Below are 27,254 nucleotides of genomic sequence, written 5' to 3' on the forward strand. Positions count from 1 at the left end.
TATCATAAGTCTAAACATTTATTTGCAATAGTTTCAGCAATGTTCTATACAGTACATACTTTACAGAACTTTACCTATTGAATGGATTGAGCTGATGTGTACTTCCTCCTTCAAATGTGTGCAATACAGACATTCATTTTCTGGATAACATTCCACTCACTTTGCATTTTAGTTACATAAAGTGTATACTGTAAAAAAGCACAGTACTCTCATCATCTCTGTTACTGCTTTGTAGGGTTCAGTATTTTAACTGAAGAGATGTCAGGGAGATCTCCATTCCCTGTTTCTGATAGTCGTTCTTCCTGCTCTTCCAAATCACTGTCAGAATCATCAGGCTCACTGTCGAAATCAAAGTCCTCTTCACAATCATCTTTTCTTTTTCTGTGGCTCCCTTTGTGACCAGATTCCTCAGAACATTCCTCTCCTACCTTTGGTTCAGTGTTCAGACTAAGAAAGAGGAAAGAACATTTTAAATGTTGAGATAGATACATACATACATAAATAAATCTTAAAGCTGAATATTAAGATTTAAGGTTAGTATATTGGATTTATTCATATGAAATATCTATGTTCCCTTTATTTTAATCTCCCATTATTATACTAAAGAAAAAAAAGCAAAACAAATTAAATTTTCCACTGTGTGCTGTACTTCCTTATGTCACCTGGCTTCTTGACAAAGAAACAATCAAATCAATCAGTCAAGGCAGAGTCCTGCACGTGGCCGATTTTTACAACCTGCTTCCGACCCAGAACTAAACCCGCAACTCGCTGCAGCACCATCTTCTTACCCACGATCCAACACGCTTTCATAAGACCTGCAACTCAGCCCAAACCCACAGCCGTTTGTCCTTTACCTATGGCTTGTGTCGACTGGCTCACTCACATTCACACGCACATATCTCTGCCATCCTCCACAGACCGAGTTTATACAATAGGCTGTACAGCGTGGTAGCTTTCTCCAGTGGTCTGGATATATTTTAACATTAGCTTTCTCTAGTGGTCTGGATATATTTTAACATTAACTATCTCTACTTTACTATAAAATACCTGTCTACTCTTTTCTTGCCACCAGTTGAAAGGGAGCTACACCTGTGCTTTCGTAGGGATGATGTACCAGTTTTGTACTCAAAAACAATGACAGGTTTTACAAGCAAAGAATCCCACATTCATTTTTTTCATTCACTATGATTTAAAAAGAATTCCGCACTTGTGATTGACCCTCTCGCAGTATTATCCACCGCGTGATATAAACCTGCGCTATTTTTTGTTTAACCTCGTCCACATACATTTTTAATATCACCAAGCAGACGTTACAAAAGAATCTTGCGACGTATCAAACAAGCTGCAATACAAACAGAGAACACCGCTTAGTCAGCTGACTCCTTAAATCGCCTCCTGCTTTAGTGCAGGAAATATCAGTACATTTACCTTTTAATACATTGTTTGGGAAAGGGTTACAGACGAGTACGCTGAAAGGACATTTGGCGATTCAAATTCAGACCCGAACCTGACCCAAAAGTTACATTTTTTGAACTGCACCCAAACTGCAAACTGCAAAAAAGTTCACATTCCGACCCAAACTCGATCTGCTTTGCGATTCACCAGCGGACACCTGCCGGTTCCGGCCCAACTCTAAATCAAGCACTGCAGATAAAGCGAAGAGGAGAAGCTGTTAAATGGAATGGAGTTTCTTTAAAACATTTATTTATTAACAGAACGAATACGTAACTCTACAGAAGTATGTTTTTCCATTGATTGTACAAACTTTGTAAATAAAATATGAGGACTACTAGCTGTTCGTGCAACGTACCATGTTATTGCACTTTTGTGTTGGATCAAAATAATCTTGCATGTATATATGTTTCAAGTTTTAGATTATTGCAGTGGCCACTTTTGTATATCTCCATATACCCTGGGCCAACACTAAGGCAAAGTGAGTGAGGCAGTCGCCTAGGGCAATGGTTCTCAACCTGGGGTATGTGATCGTCTACTAGAGGGGTACTATAGCTAATTTACATATTTGTCAAGTTCAGCATATAAAATATTGAGTATCAAAAACTAAAAACTTTCACAAAACATTTGCCGCTTCTGTTAAGTTGATCTGTATATACGGTATTTTAGGGTAACATACCTTACCGTTTACGTAGTTGCATTTGTAACCACGGTAACTAGTTTATCACATGTACGTGTTTCCAATTGTGCTTTTGCATACTTGAAGCTAATTAGGATGGATACATTTTTAAAACGCAGTGCTGGGAGCAGTAGCAGTGAAACCAATACATCGGATTTGGAAAACCCCCAAAAAGGAAACAAAACACCATCAGTTTCGTGAGGATTACATCAGATTTGGATTTACCTCCACAATTGCCGTTCCACCTCATCCGTTATGTTTCTTCTGTGGAGAAATTTTGTCAAACTGCAGCCAGTGCATTTACAACGACATCTGAACACAAAACACCCTGCACATGTCGGTTAGCCAGCAGTTTATTTATTTATTTATTTATTTATTTTTAAAGAAAACTTTCTGGAGTTCAAGACTTGCCAGTTTACAATGCACAAAGCTTCAGTTACCTCAGCCAAAGCACTTGAGGCGTCATATGCGGTCTTGCTGCTTGTAGTAAAATCAAAGGCGGCATACACAATTGCAGAAGAATTAATTTTTCCAGCTGCTGTGGCCCTAGCAGAAAACATGCTTGATAAAAAAGCATCAGACACTCAAGAAAGTACCCTTGTCAAATGACACCATTTGTTGTAGGATCGACGACAAGGCCGAGGACATTGTCTCACAAGCTGTAGAAAACTAAATTTGCCCTCCAACTTGATGAATCTATAGATGTTAGTGGGGAAGCAATACAAGACAATACAAATTTAAAAGCAAAAGTGACCGGAGAGGACATTTTTAACCCGATTAATGATCTTTTCTCTGAACACAGTCCAAATTGGGATTCGTTGAAATATGTCTGCTCTGATGGAGCCGCAGAAATGACAGGGAGAGTGAACGGAGTCATAGCTTGGTTAGGAAAGAAAATCCTTCTGTGCAGTGGTTGCACTGCGTTATACACAGAGAAGTGCTGGCTTCTAAAAGATGAGTACTGAGCTTCACAAAGTGTTAAATGACACCATAAAAATAATCAAATTTCATCAAGTTGTGATGTTGCTCCATACAAAGGTGCGCTGGCTTTCCAGAGGGAAGGTATTGCAAAGGCTGTTTGAATTGCGAGCTGAAGTGAACACCTTCCTATCAGAACATTTATTCTCTCTTGCCTCTGTGTTTGAAAACACTGAGTGGTTAGCGCGACTCGCCTATCTTGCCGATGCATTTAGCAAGTTGAATGACCTGAACCTGTCCTTGCAAGGCACCAACATCCTGAATCTGTATAACAAAATGTGTGGTTTGATCAAGAAAATTGAATTCTGGAAGACAAAATGTTGAGGGGGGGATTTTAGCTGTTTTCCTCAGCCTGGTGCTTCTCTGCGACGGGGAAATCGAGAGAGCAAAAATTAAACCAATTGTAGTAGGACACTTGGCCCAAGTGACTTGTGAGTTCAGTCACACTTTCCTGACATTGAGAAAAAATCTGCCTAAATGGACTGGGTCCAAAACCCCTTATCTGCCAGCCTGCAGGAAAAACTTTTGGAGCTGTCCTCAGACCGTGGCCAGAAAGAATACCCTGACCTGGGAAAGCATGCTTTGGATTAACTGCTACCATCTGGATCAACTTACTTGTGTGAAGTGTCATTTTCTGCAATGTCCCAAATCAAAACAAAACACAGGAACAGACTAAATTTTGAAAAAAAAAAGCTTAACTGCTACTGCCTCATTGCACTCCAGGATGGCAAAGCTCATCAGCAAAAGACAGGGTCAAGTTTCGCACTGAACTGTAAGCATATTGACTATTTTTCAAACATAGATCAGGGACTATATGAAAAACAATGTTAGTATTAATATGTTGCTGTACTTGCTTGTGCATCTGTTCACATTAGCAAGTTGTTTTGTGTATGTGGTAATTTAGGGGTACTCAAGATAAACCAGACAAAAGAAAAGGGTACAGTAATCAGAAAAAGTTGAGAACCACTGGCCTAGGTCCTCCACCCTTCTGGGGGCCCCGTGCTCAACCGGACTGCTGTGAGATTTAGTGTGTTTGTTAGGTGTGCGCAAAATGCTCACCTTATATAACACCAGCAGCATTAAATTCTGGTGCCAGTAAACATGTTTACATTTTCTATTGATGTTTTATTCCTTGGCAACCATAGGCAACGATAGCTTCTCATTGGGTCTGGACTACTCACATGACCACTGCACTCATCCACATACATAGGAGAGAAGGTTTGTATCATGTGGTAAAGTGGTAGCAAACATGTTGCATCACACTTTTACACAGTTATCAATTAAATCTTTTTTCAGCAAGTCAAAAAGGTACGGACAATTAGACTTAACAGGTAACAATACATTGTAAAATAATGTTTTGTGTTCGTAAGCCTCTTCATTTTACCACAAAGGTTAAGGTTTCTAGTTTATAAACATATTTAGTTGATTAAAAAAATACCAATACTAACTAGGGATGCACCGAATCCAAGTTTTTGGGATTCGGCTGAATACCGAATCTACAAAAACTGTTGCATGAAAAACACACTGCCAGCTATTAACAAGGGACGCGCATAATTTATAGTTTTGAGCCTTTTAGTTAACAGTATTTTTATTACCGAATGGAACCTCTGGGCGTGCAGTCATATTCCCAGTACCTGTACTTAAAAATCTCATAAAATGCTTTCTTTTGAAATTCTCAACACAGTTGGATCAACTCTGCAAGTTCTTGCGTACGCGCTAAAGAGACAGTCCGCTACCACATTTGTAGCCTACTTTTAAATTATTTTACGATTTCAACTTGACTGCCTTTAAGTAAGATGACACTGGCTGCAACTCTATTGTTTTTTATGCACAAAAACAAGCTTACTTGATTTGAAAAACGTCATGAACGATACAAGCAACGTCTTACACTACTAGGTTTGATTAAATGAGTAGTACACAACAAAATATGAAAGCTGACTAATTTCACCAAAACGACAACAACTCTAATGAAAAAAAAAAAAAGATCAAGGTTAATTTTGTTTATTTCTTGTACATACTATTGTAACAGGGTGGTTGGTGCAGAGGACAACAAGAACTCATGACACGTGAGGATTGGGATTGTTAAGCACTTCTCTTGTGCAATTTTATTGTGTACTGCGTTTTGCAACTCCCTTCATCCACAAAAGCTCCCTCCCCAATTATATCTGACTCAGGTAATTAAATAATTATTGTACCTTCAATTATCAAGTCCTGAGTCAGACTTACCATGGAGATTTGCATGTTAAGAACTCCCGCCCTGACAACAAAAACTATACAAAAAAAAGGAGGTAGTCGTCTCACTCCCCCAGCTGTAGTTATGCTCCCCCCGCTACAATTTAGTTTTTGCCAAAAACAGAAGTCTGTCAAGTACGTCAGGTTTTAGGTTTGTACGTTTGTAAGTAACAATGTTACCACAGGTACTGAAAACTCTCTCAGATGGAGAACTTGTTGTTGGTATGCACAAATAATTCTGTGCAAGTTCGCTGAGTCTAGGTAAGTTAATGTGTTGAGCTTTCCACCAGATCAATTGATCAGATTCACTGTCAGCCAAAGCAGTATGCATGTAATGATTTACTTCAAGTAATATTTTGTCTTTTTCAAGAACTACACACATTAGTAGCTCCTGATATGCTGGACTTAAAAAAGCTGCCCAAGGTCTTAAGTTTTTTAGCCGGTGCCCCTTTATTTGCTGCTTCTCCTACTCCGAGATTCGGTTTCAGTGTTACTAGCTGTGCCAGTGAAGCTCTTTTCCTGCTTTAGCAGAGATTCAACCTCCAAAACCACGCCTGCTATGATTGATGCAACCCTGTCCTCACTGATGTACTGCACATTGAATCTAGGGTCGATAAAAGACGAGACATCAAGCAGATCTTGGGCGTGTGAGTCGGAATACTTCATTCCAGTAACTCAAAATCTTCTCTTCGATTGACTACGAGTTCAGTCTCATCTTCCTCTATGGTCAAAATCTTGTTGTTAAGCAGATACAAAACAGGTTTGAGGTAGGAGACTGACGTAGTTTTCACCTGACAGAACATCTGTGAAATCCACCAATGTTCCCAAAGACTTAATCAATGAATCAAGCACAATGTACCAGTTTTTTCTGTCAGCAGTTAGGACTTATGTGATTGCCTTTTCCTGTTCCAGCACCCTTTGAATCACTTGCAGCCGTGATCCCCAGCGAGCAGGTGTTTGCGTTATCATCTGGTGCTGATGTAGACTGAGCTCAGCTTGTGCTAAATTCAGCGCTTTTCTTTTCTTCCAGCTGTAAGAGAAAGCGCTCACCTCTTGCACACATCAATGGCACAGTCAATGCGCTTATCCCCTTGAATTCTGTTTTCCATAAAAAATTTAAAAAAAAAACACAATGTAAGGAATAATTTATATAAAAATATAAACGCTGTAATCTTGCCAAGTTTGAATTAGTCACCAGAAAGCATGTTGCTGTATACAAGAGAATGATAACAACCAGCTAGTACAGTACTACATAACAGTTTTTAAAATTGCCATTTTGATATCCATTTATGTAAAATAATAATAGACATACAATTCCTTCCTGCATTTAATTTTTACTCATGCCAAAAGGACTTTGTAAAGGACTGTAATAGTTAAAAGTCATTATCCAAATTACTATATATTTTTTTTTAATTTTGCAAATTTATGCAAAACTGTACCTTTTTGCTGTATAGTTATTTTTAACCTAATAAATGTCTAATAGCCTGATGCAGAACCAGACTGTCAAAGCAGAAGCACTTTTAAAAGCTGCTTTTATATAATACGATCCCAAACTCTCCAAACTGTGTATGTTTCAATAGTTTACAAAACATATCATGCTTTCCTTTCTATGGGTTTTCACACATTAAGGCCACAAACAGACTGAGAAAGACTATCACATTGCCATTGATACAAAAGGTATATTTACTAATATAAAACAAAAACGTTGGGTATAAAAATAGTTTAATATTCAATATTAAAAGTAAATTGACTAAATAACACCAAGGCAGGTACACTGTTGATATAAATAAAAGACTTACCGATAGCAAGGTGAAGCCTTTGTCCAAAACACTGAAATCTAATCCACGCATTTAGTTCTGCAGCTTTGATGACGTTTGATCCACCAATTGTAATAATGCAGATCTGCTGCGATTGCTTCACCAGTGTGGTCTTCGTGAAAGTACATTGTTTGCAAGCACTTGCTGCATAAATTCCAATCAGAATCAATCAATGTAGTGTACAGTTAGGCTAATGTATGTAATGAGTCGTCCGGCTTGACCACAGGTTAGTGTATTTCTTGTCGATCGTTTTCAAGAACTTTCAAGTCCTCTTTTTCTACAGTGTAGACAATAACCATATCTTTCGCAACGCGATATGTTACTGCCTCTGTAATTTGTTTCCATTGTTTACTGTCTGGTTCATAGGACACAACATTTGAAAATGATTCGGAGATAGAGGTTTGTTTTCGATGGCTGGTTTAGTAGGCTATCATGCAGAGCATACAGAAAGTACACCCCCTTGAACTTTTTCCAGATTTTGTTGCGTCAGTGCCTCAGAGTTTCATGCATTTAAATTAGGCTTTTTTTTCCCCCACTTATCTACACACCACATTCCACAGTATTAAGGGGAAAAGTTTTTGAGAAAAAAGATATTAAATACAAAACTGAAATATCATAATTGGATAAGACTCCACCCCTGATTAATACTTGGTGGAAGCACCGTTGGCAGCAATTACAACTAGGTTGCTACCAACTTTGCATGCCTAGATTTGGCAATATTTGACCATTCTTCTTTACAAAGCTGTTCAAGCTCCGTCAAAATTTCTTCGGGAGTGTCGATGGACAGCAATATTCAAGTCATGCCATAAATTTTCGATTGGGTTGGGGCTCTGACTGGGCCACTCAAGGACATTTACCTTTTTGTTCCTTAGCCACTCCAGTGTAGCTTTGGTTGTCATGCTGAAAAGTGAACTTCCGTTCCAGTTTCAGCTTTCTTGCAGAGGGCAGCAGGTTTTCCTCAAGGACTTCTCTGTACTTTGCTCCATTCATTTTCCCTTGTATCCTGACAAGTGCCCCAGTCCCTGCCGATGAGACACATCTCCATAACATGCTTCCACCACCATGTTTCACAGTAGGGATGCCCTGTGTTGGGTTTGTGCCAAACGACGCTTTGCATTTAGGGCAAAAAGTTCCATTTTAGTTTTGTCAGACCACAAAACTTTTTGCCACATGACTACAGAATCTCCAGTTTTTTGGTTTTTTTTCTTTCTTTCTCCATACATCAAAATGGGATTCAAGGAGTGCTTTATTGAGTAATGGCTTCCTTCTTGCCATCCTATCAGACAGGCCAGATTTGTGGAGTGCTTGGGATATTGTTGTCACATACACACTTTGACCAGTCTTAGCCATAAAACCTGTAGCTCTTGCAAAGTTGCCATTGGCCTCTTGGTAGTCTTTCTGATCAGTCTCCTTCTTGCTTGGTCATCCAGTTTGGAGGGACGGCCTGATCTAGGCAGGGTCTTGGTGGTGCCATACACCTTCCACTTCTTAATTGTCTTGGCCTTGCTCCAAGGGGTATTTAAGGACTTTGATATTTTTTTTTTACGCATCCCCAGATCTTTCAACAACTTTGTCCCGGAGTTCTTTTGAAAGCACCTTGGTTGAGTCTTTGCTTTGAAATGCACTACCCAGCAGAGGGAACCTACAGGAACTGCTGAATTTAGCCTGAAATTTTTTTCACTTTGAAGTTGTGGGGTAGGATGTGTAGATAAATGGAAAAAAAATATATATATTTTAATGCATTTTAAAATTCCAGGCTATAAGGCAACAAAATGTTAATATTTTGAAAGGGGGTATAGTCTTTCTATAGGCACTGTATATATGAACTGGAGAGGAAGGCTATCGTGGAAAATTATTGGCCTTCCGAGGGGTATTTAATTTTCCACTATGAGCTGATTGTGCAGTACATACTTAATACATGAATCAGTCAAGAAAATAAGTGGGGCAAGGTTGGATAGTAAATATGACTATATAGTGTGTTTAAATATAGCTTATACAGCAATAGTAAATTAAAGAACATGGTATAGTTCTGTATAGAGCATAGTTACCAAAGTTTTTTGGCGTACAGCTCTCCATCTGGCTTGCTGAGTACTGCATAATACAGTTTAGATCCCTGCCGTTATATTTGTTTACATCATCGAGTTGAATTTCAGAAAGTCAGAAAACAGTGACATTTTAAATCACCATTTTAGTATTTGGAACATCTTTCTTTTGTAGTATGTTTCGTAATTCATTCTGTTAAGTCACAGAATCGCTCTACAGCAGTTTCTTCACATTCAGCCATTTTCTCTTGTTGGGAGGAGTGCACAGGACGGGTGGTATGTTCCTTTGAAAAGGGGCAGGACTGACAGTGATGTGAACCAATCAGATGTCAAAGGGAGACTATTGCCCGGTGGTGGAGGGCTGTTTGGGCAATAGTTCAATCTATTTTTGCGCCTATGATGAGGTTTTAACCAATCATAGGCCAGAATTTCCAAGGACCGATTAATTGATTCATTCACATCTGTTTACTATTTATTATTAACAGTATACTTTAATAAATTATATTGTTTACAGACAGTACAATTACTGTAGGGTTTCATGTAATTATTTAATTACCCAGTTTTCAACCAGATCTAATCCTGTAAGCATGGGCACAGATATCTACATTTTCAGATAAACAATGCTGTCTTTTAACATGTCATTCTTTACTAGCACGAAGTGTGAAAAACAAAACAAACTTACGGAATCACAATTTCTTCTTTTTTTCCACATTTAGCACAGAGATCCAGTTTGAGAGCACATGCTTTACACATAATGTAATAGGCATCTCTCACAGTCTTCTGGAGGCATTTAACACTGTAATGAAATAAAGATATTAGAGAAGTCTCAGTTCAAGGAATGCTGAAGATCAAAATGTTGCACTTCAATTTTAAAATTTACTTAAAACACTCCTGTTGGAACTAAAATTGATTATTGCCCATTTAGTTAAGTATTCTAGTTTAGAGTGAGTGTGTACATTTATTACAAATTTCTGCATTTGGAAAATTTAAAGCCCAGAAAATGGATGACACTATTCGACTTAAATACTGTATAACATTTCTCTTCAACAAAATGTGAGTCTAAATATTTCTGTAATTGTTTTTGCAAGTGAAAGGCCATTATAAACCCAATACAGTAACACCTTATCTGATATCTAGAGCAGATATACCCAGGTGGTAATTGATTAAATTCCAGCCCAGTTAATTTCAATTTAGTTGAATTAGGTGTGAAACTGCAGAAATTCTCATTCACAGTAAATGTATTATAGACATTACTTAAAATTTATATATCCGAGTTCAAAGGAATATCAATTACCATGGAAACAGGCAAAGTTAAAATAAGACTGACCTAATGTTAACCTTATTGTTGCTTAAATGGTTCTCCAGCCTGTTTCAATTTTAGAATAGATTTTAAAAAAAATAATAAGTTATTTATAGTAAAGAGTAGGCTCATAATTGCGTAGACCATCAAGAACAGTTGAACAAAATGTCCTTGCCTAGCAGTGTGTTGGTAACTGCACAGAATGCAGGTTACATGCCCATTATCTTAGTAACCAACAATCACACCACAATCCGGTGATGTCATTTAGTTGCACAGACATGGTTTAGGGCTCCATAATTTCAATGAAAGCTGCCTTTGAGACAAGAAGATCAATCATTATTAATTATTCAAGAGTATTGATTTGTTCCGTACAGAATCTGGAGTCTACAGTTGCAGTCAATTGTTTGATGGCAACACCTTTATAAAAAAAGCAGACTGGAAAAGCCTGCTATTTAATCAAAATGCAGACCGGCTTTGGGAAGTTTAAGGTAGTGTTTGATGCTGGGTGTTAAAAATAAAACACACACCAAAAATCTTAAACTTTACAGCTGGTACATCCAATCCAGGGATGACGAGATACACAACTACATTTTCACTCTAATCAATGAGTTTCTTAAAATGATAACAATTTGCATCCAACATCCTCATGGCCCAAATGCAAATACTGGATTTAACAAAAAAAAAAAAAAAAAAAAAAAAAAAAAAACACAAAACTAAAAAACTACAGAATATGAAAATAATTCGGAATATTCATTAACTTACCATTTTTTTGACTGATCAAGTGCTTTGTATTTATTAAATTTTATTTTCCACTCCAATACATCTTTGCAGCGCTGACAAACACCTTCATGGACCTTAGCATTTGCTTTCTATAAAATAGTAACAAAATATTAAAACGTGTATCACATTAAAGATATAACATGTTACAAAATTAACAATGAAAAAAAAAAATTGCTAAAGTAGGTTTCCCTGTACACATTTTGTTCAGAGGATGGTATTCACTTTTGGTTTATAATTCAGCATCATTTACTTTCACACTTGAGCAATAGGATTCAGAGGAAAGTATAAGGCATGTTTGGTGCTATACAGTTTTTTTTTTTTTTTTTTTTTTTAATTCAACTTACTGTAATCTTGTATTTTTTTTTCCACGTTTGTTTTACATGCAGGATATACAAATATTTCCAATGTGTTACACATAAACGGCTACATCCTGGTTCCTCTGCTACACTGCAGTTCACATGGTCTGACTGCTGTAAGACATTGGATCAAGACTGAACTACAACTAAAGGGACTTAATACCACGAAGCACAAGCACATTTTCACCTGATATCGGCTTAGGTCAGTTTGCTCTGATCACAGCCATTCAGCCATTAATATTGCTGGCAATTGGTGGAGAGGATTGTGATGGCAAATGAGTTGTTCAAATGTATCCTGAACAATCTCAATTGCATTGAGATCCAGGGATTGTGGTGGCTATGAAAAACACTGTCATGCTCCTCAAATCAATCAGACACAATTGTGGCATTGGCAGACGGCAGCATTATTGTCTTGAAAGTAGCCATCATCAGGGTACAAATGCCACAGGGTTTGAGCTGCAACAATTATTAAGTAAACTATGGCACTCATTCAAGTAAAATTCAAGTTCTTAAACTATGGGTCTCGGCTCAAAAGAGGGTCGCGAGCACCTTTAAGGAGTCACAGAGCGGGAATATGAATGCCACCTCTCTCACTTATTTCACTGTCAGCATTTTTCCGCGTCTGCACCAACCCGAGGACGTCTTCTTACGACTACTACCATTATACAGTGATCCAAGAACTTGAAAGCAGGTAATTATTACGATAAACGAAAATACAGATATTTTTTTAAATTTTGAATTTGTAAAAGCTTTTCGGAATACTGGAGTGGCCACAATGCGGGCTTTCTGGGGAGGTTTTACCAAATGAAAGCCTTAAGCCAAATAAACTAAGTCAACATTTAAAAAAAAAAAAAAGTGTTTCGACAGTGGAAAAGTACATTCAAATTGACTAAATTTGTATTGATTGACATTACATGTTGTGGCGCCTTGTGTTTTTACACTGAACCCTTGCATCTCATAAATCAATGGAAATGAAATGGGGGGGGAACAGCTTTCTTTTTGTTTATTATTAAACAAGATTAATTTCAGAAATTTTAAAAAAATACAATGAATAGATAGAGTTACATTGTTTTGTAAATTATCTTGCAAACAATATTTGAGTACTCGCAAAATGCACCGTGTGCTCAATCATTTAATTTTACTACAACTTTGGGGATAAAAAGTCAATTTAATTGAATCCCTACAACACAATAAGAGAATAAGTTAACTATTGTAATAATGAAAAAAAATAAAAAATAAAATCAATACGTTCCAGCTCCCCCCCCCACAAAAAAAACAAACACTTGCAGTCAGTACTGTATTGATTTTCTTTCTCTCATCACAGTATGTGTTCCTTTTAAAAGCAGTAACGTTCTACTCCTGTTAAGGAATAATGCCAAGATGCAATGGCAGGAGCTGGACTGGTATACATTTATTGTGCTATATTACTTAATCTGTTTCAGGCATTCCAAGGAAATTGGGTTGTCTTAGAAGCATCTTTCCAAGTTAGCCTGTGGACACAAAGAAGAAACCCCACACTACAGGAGAGAAAGTCTTTTAGGTGAAGAAGTAGCCAAGAAAGTGGATTTGATCCATTTCTCATGATACGATTGCAAAAAGGATTCCGGACATGTCTTTCAATATTCAGAAAGCTTTTGTAGCGCAAATCTGAGACTACAAAAAAATTCCTCTGCAGTTGGATGAATCAACAGATGTGTCTGGACTGCTTCAGCTAATGGTGTTTGTTAGGTTTGTGAGTGATGGAGATATTCAAGAGGAATTTCTTTTTTGTGACCACTTAGAGAAGGACATTTTCAAGATTGAAGGACTTGCAGTTGAAACAGGGCGATTGTGTAGCGATCTGTACAAATGGTGCTAAGGGTAAGAGGAGTTATAAATCAGGTTTTATTGCATGTTACAAAACTTGTACCTGATGATACAGTGACACATTGTACTTTGCACAGAGAGGCCCTGGCATCCAAGTCAATGCAATTAAATCTGGGAAGAGTTGTCAAAATAATAAACGTGTGACATCCAACACAATCCACGTTGTTCAGTGCTCTTTGTAAGACGACAGGGGCTGCCCATGGACATTTGCTGTTCGATCCAGAGGTCAGATAGTTGTCCAGGGGGAGGGTACTGGATAGATTGTGGGAGAAAGAATTATGACTTTTCTGCCCTCTTTCTTGATACCAGCAGGTTGTCAATGTGGCATATTTAGTGAACATTCAGAAAACTGAATTACTTGAACTTGGATCTTCAAGGCAGGGAGTCCAACATTCTGATTCTCCAAGACTTCATTCAAGGGTTTATGGCACACCTAAAATTGTGGCATTCTAGACTGGTACTTGGAGAATATGGCATGTTCCCTATACTTTCTGCCTTTCTTGAAAGGAATAGGAATTTCCTTACAGAAAATTAACAACATGACATACTGGAGCGCATGACATGCCTGCAGGAGATATTTTATAATTATTACCATATTAGTGGGTAAGGTTCCCCTTGCTGACTACTACACCCTCGGACTTGGGTTTAACTGTGGCTGAGATGAAAGCATGAATATCAATGCAAGCGAATGGAAGCAGCAAAGTGCTTTTTGAAGCAAAAGACAAAATCACAGAATTCTGGATTTCCCATCAGCAGCAGGAAAACTTTTTAAACTTGGTTGTTTGGAACCACCTACCTGTGTGAATCTGGATCAACGTTGTCATACCTGAAGAACAAGTACAGGAACCGGCTGAAGTTGGAGCATGATCTGAACCAAGAACTGACATGCTGGTAGCAAATTTCCCAAAAACCTCACTGCTCCCAGTAAATGCCCCTTAATAGGTTTCACTACCTGGGGTTGAAATTATTTTATTTTATTTTATTTTTTCAGTAGTACATTTTAAAAAAAGTTTTATTTGCATTATCAAATATGAGATGCATACATGGATGACATGACAACAATGACCACAACAGTAGTCTGCACTAATAGGTTATTGGGCAAATTAACTAATAACATTGAATGGGCACAAATGCAATTCAAGCCCACTAAATCCAGGAGCATCTCTATAATTAAAAAAAGGTAAAGTAGTAGATAAAAGGTTCTACATTAATGGTGAGACAATACCAACAGTGTCCGAGAAGCCAGTGAAAAGTCTAGGGAGATGGTACGACGGGGATCTAAAGGACACAGTTTATGTGGGAGAAGTTAGACAACAAGCAGTGGAAGGGTTGAAGAGCATAGACAGCAGTGCTTTACCGAGCAAACTGAAAATCTGGTGCTTTCAGTCTGGTCTACTGCCAAGACTGCTGTGGCCACTGACTGTACAAGGTTTCTTTGACAACAGTTGAGAAGCTGGAAGGTTTAATCAGTTCATACATCAGAAAATGGTTGGGAGTTCCATGCTGCCTCAGCAGAGTGGGACTTTATGGTAAAGGAATACTGCAGCTACCAGTCTCTGCTCTAACCGAAGAGTTTAAGTGCGCCAAAGTCCGACCGGAAATGACATTAGTAGATTCATGTGACAAATGCATAAGGGAGGCAGCACCTGTGTTAAAAACTGGAAGAAAATGGGCAGCAAAGAAAGCTCTGGAAGATGCTAAGGCTTCCCTTCAAATCAGTGATATTACAGTTCAGCATGGAAGAGGGGGTCTTGGTCTCAGTTCAGCTCCTCCTACATGGCACAAGGCAACCTCAGCTCAACAAAGGAAGCTGGTAGTCAATAAGGTGCAAAAGCAGGGGGAGAGGATCAGATGTGTAAAGGCCGTTTCCCAGGCAAAGCAGGAGAATGGATAAACGGGAGTGTGGAACAACACAAGATCGACTGGCAAGACCTATGGACAATGGAACAGAGCAGGATCAGTTTCCTCATCAGATCACCACATAACCTAAACCTCTGGGTGGGTGAGGATCCCTCATGTCCTTTGTGTTCATTACCAGCAACTTTAAGGCATATTTTGACAGGATGCAAGGTGGGTCTTAGCCAAGGATGGTTTACTTGACCAAGAGCTGCGATGTTTGGCCTTAGCATTGGAAGACAAGTGTAACCGGACCAATAAGTTGCCACCAGTTCCATTAAAGCATTACACACAAGACAATATGAGGCATATGAGAAGAAGAAACTTTGGTATGCTAGCTGCTGAAATGGAACAGCAAGGATGGAGAGTCCGAGTTTACCCAGTGGGTTGTTGAGGATTTGTGACACACTCTACAGCCCAGTTTCTCAAAGATGTTGGTTTCAGTGGCCAAGAGTTGAGTAGCAGTGAAGAACTCAACTGAAGCAGCAGCAGAAAGAAGCATCAACTGGCTGTGGTTAAGACAGAAAGATTTTGGATGGAGATCTCAAGCACAACAGAAAGAAAGCAATGCTAATGTACAGGTAAGTAAGCCAGGCTGAATTGAGTTGGGGACGGAGGGGGTGATGCTGGGACACCAGAATCACCGTTAAGCCCTAGTCGTGGGCTAGTCGACGAAACAGAGGACTGAAGATGCCCAGCTGAAGACCCCAGAGATGTACCCTACTTAGCTCAATCCAGACGGTTGTCATGCTGATGCGCTGGGGAGACCGCACTGTGGTTGATCCCCGGAGCCAGCATCACAGCCGTTGTGTGTGCTGATGCGCTGGGGAGGTAAAATATGCTGATCCCTGGACCCAGCATTACACTTCAGCCATCAACACCAGGCAGGAGATCAACATCAACAGATGGAAAGAAACGCAAATGGATGGAAATGCAGATGGATCACATTAGTTTACTGTAAAGCAACTTCTTAGTTGGTGCTTATCATGGTGACAGCAGAGTTCAAATCAGCATGAAGTTCAACATTTACTCTGTAATGGAAATCATGATGGGTCCCAAGAAGGCAGTGATCCATAGGTTTTGGGTGCTTAGGTAGTAAAGTTTAAGTGAGGGTACTCAACTCTGGCCCTTGAGATCCATTCCAGTACTAGTCGTTATTACAACCAAATCCTAAATTAGTTAATTGCCCATTAGTAGCTTCAATTAACTACATTAGAACCTGCTTTGAATAAAAACGTGGAGTTGATTGGATCTCAAGGACCAGAGTTGAGTACCACTGCTTTAGAGTATTCAACAGATAAGTTTGTGGGGGGTGGGGGGGAACACAATATATCTGGTTTGAAGAACCTGACATTAAAATATTGATTTTAAATAGATCACACACATTTAAGAAGCGACAATTTGTAATTTCTGCATAATATGAGAAACACCTAAACAAACCTACCAATCAAAAAAAAAAAAGTTGTGATCCCACCCCTCCCCCCAAAGATTATAGATAATTGGGGTCTGTGAAACCAGCAATAGATACTGTAAATGTTTGCCTTTGCTGAAGATAAATTAATAGTTAACTTCTACAAATTGAACTACAAGTATTGCAGTTATATTTATCGCAGTTACTTCTTGTACTTTATTTTTCAAATATGAATGTTTGAATTAATGTAAAATAATTAAAAAAAAAAAAAAAAATACAGGGACAGAAAGAGGACTCCTGAGGCAGAGAATAAATGGTTGTGCCAGATATTGTTACATTCAGACTTCTAAATAATTTTATTAAAACCACAAGCAGTAAACAGTTATGTAAATCCATGTACTGTGCTTATTCAAAGTGTACAAGAAAACATCTCTCTGAAACAAACTGGCACTCATTTCAAAACACCATTGAACTTTTTTGGTTTCTTGAACTGTTAATGAAACAGCATTTCTTCTCTAAAGGTGTGAATCAGGCTGTTTGGCAGTTTACCTATAATCATGTGTTATACAGTTGTTTTAGAAATTACCTGTTGCTAAGTTACAGGAGAGATGTGTAGAGGAATGCATTCATTGCTACCAAGAAAGCCTTCACATGGAGGCACAAACGCTAATTTACTGCATGCAGGCAGGGACATTATAATGCTGCTTCCAAAGTTCAGTCTTATAAAATGGGCAACCCCATGATAAAGTGACCATGGCCATAGAGAAAAAAAAAAAAAAAAGTTGCATTTATCAAAAACATATCTTCCTCTATTTTTGCTAAAGGTTGTATATTATGCAGGATGTATTATTTTTGTTCAGTCTGTGCCTTTTTACTTTACAGCCATTTAAAGTTACTGTTAAAGAAGAAAAAGGCAACATTTTCATAAGTCTGACTTCCATACATTTTCGGTATCAATGGCTGAATAAATGTTTGTTACATTTGTAAACACAGAATTTCACATTTTGACTCCATGGGTATGTAATATCAAGTTACTAATATTACATTTTCTTGGGATAAAGGAACATATTTTACAGCAATTCAAAATAATGGTGTTATTAAAACAAAATTGTCACAGGAATGGCTGAGTGGTGACATCAGGCTAGATGTAGGAACAAACAGAGGCAAGTGCTGCAGGGCAAAATGCGCTGCGGCGCAGTTTACTTACACTCAAAACAAAAAGGTTTGAACAAAAATAAAAAACACACAGAGTAACAACAAATAGTCAAACAAAACAAAATCACAAACACTAAGCAATACAAGTCAGGCTGGGCAGTAGCTTTCACTGATCCTTGATTTCTTAGTGTCTTTCATTTTCAGAGGCCTTCTCTCACTCTCTCCACAACAAGTGCAGAAAACTGCAGGCTACTTATACAGTGACCATCTCCTGATTAGTAACAATTAATCAATGAATTAACTCTGAGATGGTCACATTCTGCACAAGGTCTTTTATTATGGGGCTTTTAACCCCATCCATGCTGCCAAACAATAAATCATAATACAATAAATATTAACGCCGCACATATACTATATACAGGCGGGCACTTTGCCACACACATTGGTAACATTTTCTTGGTAATGTTTTTATAAAAGTTGTATGCTACATTATATTTTTTCAATCTTTCTCTGCAAAGCTAATTTTTTTTAAATAGACATTATGGAATACAAATGTAGACCCTTTCTTAAAGGTGCAAATTTGCGTTATGGACGTGACATAGTAAGCTTGATGAGATTGCAAAGAAATCACACGTCTTATGCACAAGCAAAAGATTTGTGCAATCACAAAACAGCACCACAGCACATTGTTATGAGACTATATAAACAGATGGCAATACCAAAAAAATCATGTCGTTATTTTAATGGGGATTCAAATGTTTTCTTTCGTCTGCTGACCTTACATTTTCTGTTCATGTTAATGCTCCTCAAGTAAAATGTCTAACACTATGCAGTGCCGCTAGTTAAATTGACAAAGTTAGTGACAATGTGCTAAAAACAATTGTGTACTACAAGCAAGTAGGGCTGCAACAAAGGGTACATTTTGAGCTTCAAAGGTTCAGAACACATTACCTGAAGGAAGGCTGAAACCTTTGATGGTAATAATTAGCATAATTTACTGGTGACGTCACCATACTTGTTTACTTGATAAAAATCCTACTTTACAGGTAATCCATATAAAATGAAATAAAACAATCACATGTAGTTTAAAAACAAATTAGAGAACAGTAATCACATTTTTATAATTTAAATAAAAATACTGCACACATTCATATACACATAATTTATGCTGCTTGTTTGCACTGCAGCAACACCAACTGCAGTGAACTTAGGCAAAAGAAAGCATTATTTAACAGTCACCTTTCCAAACAGGTTACAGTCACAATCATATTTCACTACTTCTAAACTAAATAATAGAGGTATGACACAGGCCCGGTTTTTGGGATGGAACCGCATAACATTCTCGCATTTTGATTGGTCCACGTCTGTCTCATAAGTATGTCGTCACACGAGTGGAAAAGCTCGCAGGCATTTTTAACACTTTGATCAGAGAGAAAGAGCTAGAGATCTGCTTTTCACAACCTTTCAATTAAAATGTAATGTGGTATTTTGCTGTACTAATATAACAAACTATGGCTTATTACTTTATAGGAGTTATGTTATGCACGAATGTAAGAATTTTTTTTTTTCTGTAGTGGTGTACTTTTTTCTTTCAAATAGCATATCTATAATCGTTTGCGCGATGTATTTTAATATCAAATATATACACTACTACAGTTTTGTTGCAGGGTACATTAGCTTATCTCAAATGTAATCACAATTTTAAATATAGACTGCTAGTTTTCATTTACGTCCCAAATTCTGGGCCGCTTTGCCTAATGTCCCAAATTCTGGGCCGCTTTGGTTTGCAGATAACGTTATTTCCACAACCTTTCAATTAAAATATAATGTGGTATTTTGCTGTACTAATATAACAAACTATGGCTTATTACTTTGTGAATTATTATGCACGAATGTAAGAATTATTATTATTTTTTTTTTTCTGTAGTGGTACTTTTCTCTCTCAAACAGTTTGTCATCTGTCTAGAAGATCTTATTTAAAATGAACCACATCACACCCCCCCCCCCCCCCCCCCCCGTTTATTTAATAAATAATTTAATGTCAGAACAGTCTGGGTGACAAACTGCTGGTTTGGGACAGAATAACAAACTGTAGCCTTAAATTCTTAAAACTTTTAATGACAAGTATTTGGATACACGGAATTAAAAAGACAAGTTCTTTGGTCCTACTGTCATCCCACAAGTCCACAAATCCTGGGCCAACAAACTCGGTAGTACTCTCTTTAGATGCACAACAGATTTAACTAAAGAAATTGGGTTCCTTCGAGTTCGGACGACCAACAAACGCCATTTGCCGAGCCTTACCCTGATGGTTTTTTTATAATGGGATTTGCCATAGGGGGTGGTCTCATCATACCTCATATCTCCACAACCCCTGGGAGAGGGAACTAGGGAGCACTCTATTCATGTGCACATGACTCTCAACTAAAGAAAATCACATGGGTTCGTACGCCACTCCGCCGCCAGATGACGGGCGTTGCCCCAAAGGTGTTTTATAATGGGATTTCCCATAGACATTTTTCAGGGTGCTATATGTCGGGTTTCGGGGGTCACCGAGACTTGAAAATCGTTACCGGGGTCCACCTTGGGGGCCCCTGTCGATCCCTCCAAGCAATGTGTCCCCAGCTGGAAAAGACCTCAGTTCAGACTTTTTGCACCTGGAGCTCAAAAGCTATTGGAAATCCAACCTTGATATGCCATCATGCTGAAAATGTAGCATTTCAAAACAGATGGCTCCCTGTGAAAGAGGGGCCCCAGATATGACCCTAGGAAATTCAACCCGGGTTATAGGCCCCGGGGTCACTGAGATATTACTCCGAAGGGTTGTTTTTGGACATTTTTGATGGGGTGTATCTTGGGTTCTGTGGAGGTTAGGAACTTGATTTTTTTTTTTTTTCAGCAGGGCCCCATGTGGCCCCTGCACAAGGAGTCACCGTTTTCACGGTTCTAGGTGCCAGGATTCCGCGGCAATTTTTTTTTCGTCACGACTCGAGTTTTTGGGTGAACCACTGCGCCATTTTCGGAGGTGGTTTGGGGTGCTCCTGAGTCTTTCACTTTCAATGGTGGTTCTACATGCTCGGGTTCAAGAGATATGCATGAAAATGTGTTTTTTAACCCTGCCATAGACATGAATGAGGCTGAACACCCCGAAAATATTTTTCAGAATTTGTGACGTAAATGAAAACGGGGCAGTCTATATTTAAAACTGTGATTACATTAGAGAAACTAATGTATCCTGTAACAAAACTGGAATAGTGTATATATTTGATATTAAAATACATCGCACAAACGATTATAGATATATGCTATATAAAGAAAAAAGTACACTACTACAGAAAAAAACGATTCTTACATTCATCCATAACATGATAACTCATATAAAGTAATAACCCATAGTTTGTTATATTAGTACAGCAAAATACCACATTCTATTTTAATTGAAAGGTTGTGGAAAGCAGATTTCTCGCTCTCTTTCTCTGATTGCAATGTTAAAAATGCCTGTAACCTTTACCACTCATGTGACGACAAATTTATGTGACAGACCCGGACCAATCAAAATGCGAGACTTATGCAGCTCCATCCCAAAAACGGGGCCTGTGTCATACCTCAAATAATAATAAATAACATCAATTTAGGAGATTAGTTGTGCCTCCATGATACATCAGCAGTCGCATGCAAAGTTTGCATTCAACTTTTTTTTTTGGTCTCCGGGCATTTAACAAAAAAAAAAAAACCCGAAGAGCAGAAGGGTCCTGAGACATTTCTTTCAACACAGTTTACGCTATACAATGCTTTGCTGTCAAGATGGCTAATGAAGGAAGAAAAAGGTCTGCCGCTGGATAACACGAGCTGGAGTGGGGAGGGGCAGACAGTGCTCAGTATTATGTTTAAAAACACTCTGTCAGGACATCCCTGATAAACTAGTGGGGAAAATAAAAGCACAACGTTAAATTAGGCGACTGCAAAAATGAAATGCGAGTTAGTTTAATTATGAAACAAAATCAGCTACTTTTGTTTAAAGAGACGTTCTCTAATTAAAAATAAAACTCAAACTTCGAGCCCTACTTGTGTATGTTCGCATTTACCTTTAATTAACCAAGCTATTTTAATAGTAATAGTGTGCGTGCGCTTTAAGCCTAACTAAACATGAAATGGTACTTCAGTGTGGACACTTTGAGCTGGACTAATTAAAACATTTTGAGTAAGGTTCTCGAGATCGGTTACGTAGTGTGGACAGGGCTTAAAAGTAAATATCCTTAAATCAGGGTTCTCACAGCGTGGTGGTGGGAGGAGTGGGGGGCTAGGGGCTAGGGGCTCGCAACCCCCTGCAGACGAGGCAGGACAAGCTATCACATGCTTACGCTTTGTGGAAGTAGTTGTCATAATATATAATATTCTATATCTACAGCTGTCAGGAGGAAGATGTAGAGTCTCCGTCATAGGGTGACGTACTCCCTAGCAACACATAGATGCCATTCCACGGAGGGCAAACGAGACTTTTGCCAGTGTTACCGTTTCTGTCCGACTGAGAAACCTGTTTTTACCTTTCAAAACATTAAGAATGGCCTATGATTATGTCTATGATTAGTGCTGTTTTTATTCTCTCAAAAACAGCATAAATACTAGGTTTTCTAAACATTTTTTTTTTAATCACTACTACTCCACAAACGTTGTTTGGCGGGAGGACAGAGCCTTGAATTGGAAACATTCAGCGGACGGCGCTGCATGTTAAAAAAAAAAAAAAAAAAAAAAAAAAACAAACACATGGCATCCAAACGGAAAGCAAATACCAGAATCATGTTCCAAAAGATGTAGCCCAGGGAATATCAGAGAACTAAAACATGACCATGATACTAGTCACAGGGAGGTGAAGCAGTCACGGTTGCAAACATACCCTCTGGTCCCAAAAGCACATATTCACATATGGCAAGCCAGAAACACGCAACTTCAGGATCACAGATAAGCCCCCCCTCCTGCCCCCGTCCCATTGTTTGCTATCTCTTTAATATGTGTTGAAATATATTTTGGAAATACTAACAAAGTGGATTCGAAAGAGGAATAATTTAATAAAATAGAAGGATTCGTCACTATGATTTATTGAGTTTTAATGTCAGAATAGGTGCAATATTTCTGTCAGTAGTCACAGGTGAAAACACGGTTAAAAAACTTTTTTTGCTTGTTTGTTTTAAAGAGTAGTGGCTGTACAATCCTACTAACAGTATTAATCTCATTAGTACAATCTGTGTAACAGAGCTGCGGTTGGTCAGGGAGACATTAATATTAACATGCGCTTAATAGCACCATCTGCTATCTACATGAATATCTCTGCAAACCTAATCAATTTAGGGAATTTGTAATGACGTTTTTTCACGTGGGACTAAGTTTGGCATTTATTAAATGGGTTATAGTGCAATTTAAATATAATATTTATGTGTATTGTAAATGGTAGTGTCTGGCATTTGTATCTACGTGTTGTCAAATAAAATACACGTCTTTTTGCCTTGCTGAAACAATATGTTTATAACTTACTTATAGTACTGGTAGAGGCTAAAGTTTTTCCAGTGCGGCTAAAAAGTGCTGTTACTTTAGCCACATTAGGTAACTAAATGGAAGTCTTAGAGAGAACGTAGTTATGGTAAATGTTGGTTGTTATAGAGCTGTATATCAGCGTCTCACCCGTCAACAGGGGGGAATGTGCTAATAAAGTTCAATCTTGTCTCCGTGTCGCACACATTACACGCACCAGTGAACATGCTGGCACAACCAACCCATTAAGAGTATTGACAGCTGAAACAAGTATTTTAAAGTAAACCAATTTCTGACACAAAGAAAATATCAACAACGTTTCACAGGATTATTATTATTTTTTGGCTGTTACGCAAACTGAAAGCACAGCGTAACGGCCTGAATACAGCGCCGTTTTTCCAGGTAACAACGTAATGACCCGTTACACTCAACAGCACTGGAGACAACCCTGTTAATATTGCTGTGCAAGCCAATTAGAAGGCTCATTGCTGCCACCTACAGGATTAGTGTGTACCTTAATCAATGCTGTTATTTATTATTTATTTATTTATTTATTTATAACTAGCAAGTATTTTACAATAATTTTGCTGCGGTGTAATAGAATACAGCGACTATTCATGTTTGCGTCCCTTTCCCATTCTGTGTGTCCCGTGAATGCAAGACAAAATATTTTTCCGTCCAATGGATTTATTTTGCAAAATTTTATGTTAACGCAACCTCTGTTAAAATGCCCATGATTTTCACTGATTTAAAGCTCACCCAAACACACCTTTAAACTGAAGTGACATCAGGGTGTTAGTTCAGCCACTTCATTCAATGCACTTGGATTTAAGTTTTAATTTTGCATTGCATTATTATAACAATTCAGGACACACTTCAATATATATATACAGTGCCAAGACAAAGTTTGTTAACCCCAATGATAATTATGGAAATTCCATAGTTTTACCATGATAGCCTTCTTGAATCAAAACCAGACATTTCTTAAATATCTAGTAGGGTTTATATTAACCAATTCTATGTCTTTTGAAACAAAATGATGAATGAATTAGACAAACAATAAGTAATTAAGATTCAGGGTATGTGAGAAAGTAAGTGAACCCCAAGTTTTATCAGCTCAATTAAGGGGATAATTAAAATCAGGTATTTAAATAATTAGGTAGATCTTCAGGGGTGAGTTTGGGAGTCCCCACCCTATATAAAGATCAGAAATTTAAGTTTGGCCTTCACCATGCAGGTGTGTGGAAACACGTCATGCCACGATCAAAAGAAATCTCTGAGGACCTTAGAAAAAGTTATTGATACGCATCAGTCTAGAAAGGGTTACAAAACCATTTCTAAGGATTTGGGGCTCCACCAATCCACTGTCTGACAGATAGTATACAAATGGAGAAAGTTCAAGACCAGTCACTCTACCCAGGAGCGGTCGCCCTACCAAAATCTCTCCAAGAACAAACCGGAAAATCAACAAGGAAGTCAAAAAGAACCCCAGAGTAACATCCAAGGATCTGCAGGCCACTCTTGCCTTGGCTAATGTGAGTTCATGACTCAACTATCAGAAAAAGACTGAATAAGAATGGTGTTCATGGAAGGATAGCCAGGAGGAAACCACAACTCTCTAAAATGAATATTGCTGTCCTTCTTTTTTACCAAAAAGAGCAAATAGATGATCCACGAGACTTCTGGGGCAATGTTCTCTGGACAGACGAGTCAAAGGTAGAACTTTTTGGCCTCAATGAAAACCAAACACTGCGTTCGAACAGAAGAACCTCATCCCAACCATCAAGCATGGTGATGGGAGTGTGATGGTTTGGGGCTGCTGCTGCCTCAGGTCCTGGACTGTTTGCCATCATTGGCACATCATTGCCCTATTGTGTTCTGTCTGTGGTGTTGATTTAAAACGACTCTGAAGTACTGTTAACACTCCTTGCTTTTGAAATGAAATGCTGGTTTAATCATTTAAAGTTAAATGCAGTGTTTGGGCTGCCAGAGCAGCAACACAGAACTTTGTCAGGTTACCTGGAAACAATTATAACATCGCAAAGTAGTAGCTATTTTTTTTTTTTTTTTTTTAAAACAAAATTCCCCCCCCCCCCCCCCCAAAAAAAAAAATAAATCGGTGGATTACCAATAAACACCAGCAAAACTGGAAATGGTTAATCAATTCACGTTGACTTTTCCCATTAAAAAAAATAATGATATGGCTCTTGTGCTTTCGTCACAAACACTTTCTTGGATATTGTTGCTACGCAGTTCTAAACAATATGGTGCTCACTGTTTTCTGCATAGACTAAAAAAACGAATTATAAATGGAGAAAGCTTTCAAATCAGGATTAACAATCATTCGTGTATGATGGTACACTTGGTGTCTTGAAAGTTTCTGAATGATGGTTGCAGTCTGCAACACAACATTATATCGTGCCGTTTACTCTATATAAAAATGACCTTTTAATTTACAGGATGCCTTTTGCCATTGACTCGCCTGCTTGTTTAGCGCCACATACCAGCGACATAGATGTGACGTCACCCTAAAGCAGCGCATATTTCCCTGTGCTGCTGGGCAATATCCCGCCTTTCTGACTTGTATCTGTCACTGATTCGTTGTGAATACTTTGAACCCGCCCCAACCACTGAGAGACAGCACATTCCTACATTTCTATTGGAGACTCCGCTTGGGAGATTTAAAACGAGACTACAAATGAGGAGTGGATGCTTGTTGTTGGGATTTAAAGACATATTACACTTACAATACAGAGGATTTAAAACATATGTGACGAAATGTACAGAAATGCCTACATACAAAAAAAAAAACAGAATAATGTGCCCGAGATCATAGGGATTTCGTTGTAAGTACAGAAACAACGCACAACTTAAATGTGCACATACTGTCGAGTTACTACCATACATATTTTCTGACACACACAAAGAAAGCTCAAGCATTTTGGAAAGTAACTGAAAACACTAATTTCATACAGTATATCAAAAACAAACGCGCAAAAAAATCCCAACGATTTACATAAATCCCGAAAATGGCTAAAATTATGACAAGTGAAATTCAACATGCACTGAAAGTGTAACATATGTCAACGTTCATTTGTTTATCTATAGAATAACTAAACAAGTTACCAAACATCTTACTATTAACAGACAACTACACAGCACATTTCTACAGTAGTATCTCGTAGTCTGTATCATATCCGTTATTCTAATTTAATATTGCTGTACTACGACTACTATCACTTTACAGCAAGTTAACGGAGTAGAATCAGCACTCACCTTTAATTGTACAGTTGCACCGTATTTGTTATTTCTAAACACCGTAGCGTTTTGATGCTTTTGAGGTCGTGAGCGAGACACGTTACCTCTCTGAGAACTCATATTTACTGAAGAAAAATAACTACTTTATGAAATGCGCTTAAATCAGCGTAGACGCTACAACCACATGCAAGTTTGCCAGGCAACCCGGAAGAAAACCCTGTCGTGCTAATTATTTCACCTAGTAACACCATAGTTTTTCATTGGTTCCCTCAGTATAATTGTTTGTCAACGGTTAAATTGATCCGAGTTTTGAGCATTACGTCACTGCATTAAAAAGATTCGCCTTACTTGAAAGCGATTGGTCTATACTCCTACATAGTAATTTCCTATTTGATACTTTCTGTGTCACTCTAGAAATGTCTCAAAGACGACATCTTTCTGCAGTTGTCAACCCTGCTTCCTTTCTGTTGGTATTCATTTTCATTGGAGCTTTTTTCCCTTTTCCT

The 27,254-nt window shown here is 38.2% G+C and overlaps 1 protein-coding gene across 1 annotated transcript; it reads right to left on the bottom strand.

Moving 5' to 3' along the window:
• c1h9orf85 (chromosome 1 C9orf85 homolog) lies at positions 1–26,976 on the bottom strand. Its single transcript, XM_041256301.1, has 4 exons — positions 26,767–26,976; positions 11,263–11,369; positions 9,883–9,996; positions 1–447 (listed from the first exon to the last, which is right to left on the bottom strand). The coding sequence occupies exons 1-4, from the start codon at positions 26,866–26,868 to the stop codon at positions 222–224; spliced, it is 549 nt and encodes a 182-aa protein (XP_041112235.1). The 5' UTR covers positions 26,869–26,976; the 3' UTR covers positions 1–221.
• Positions 26,977–27,254: the final 278 nt, after the last annotated feature.

The sequence above is a fragment of the Polyodon spathula genome, chromosome 1, assembly GCF_017654505.1.
Source record: "Polyodon spathula isolate WHYD16114869_AA chromosome 1, ASM1765450v1, whole genome shotgun sequence".
Classification (NCBI taxonomy): Eukaryota; Metazoa; Chordata; class Actinopteri; order Acipenseriformes; family Polyodontidae; genus Polyodon; species Polyodon spathula.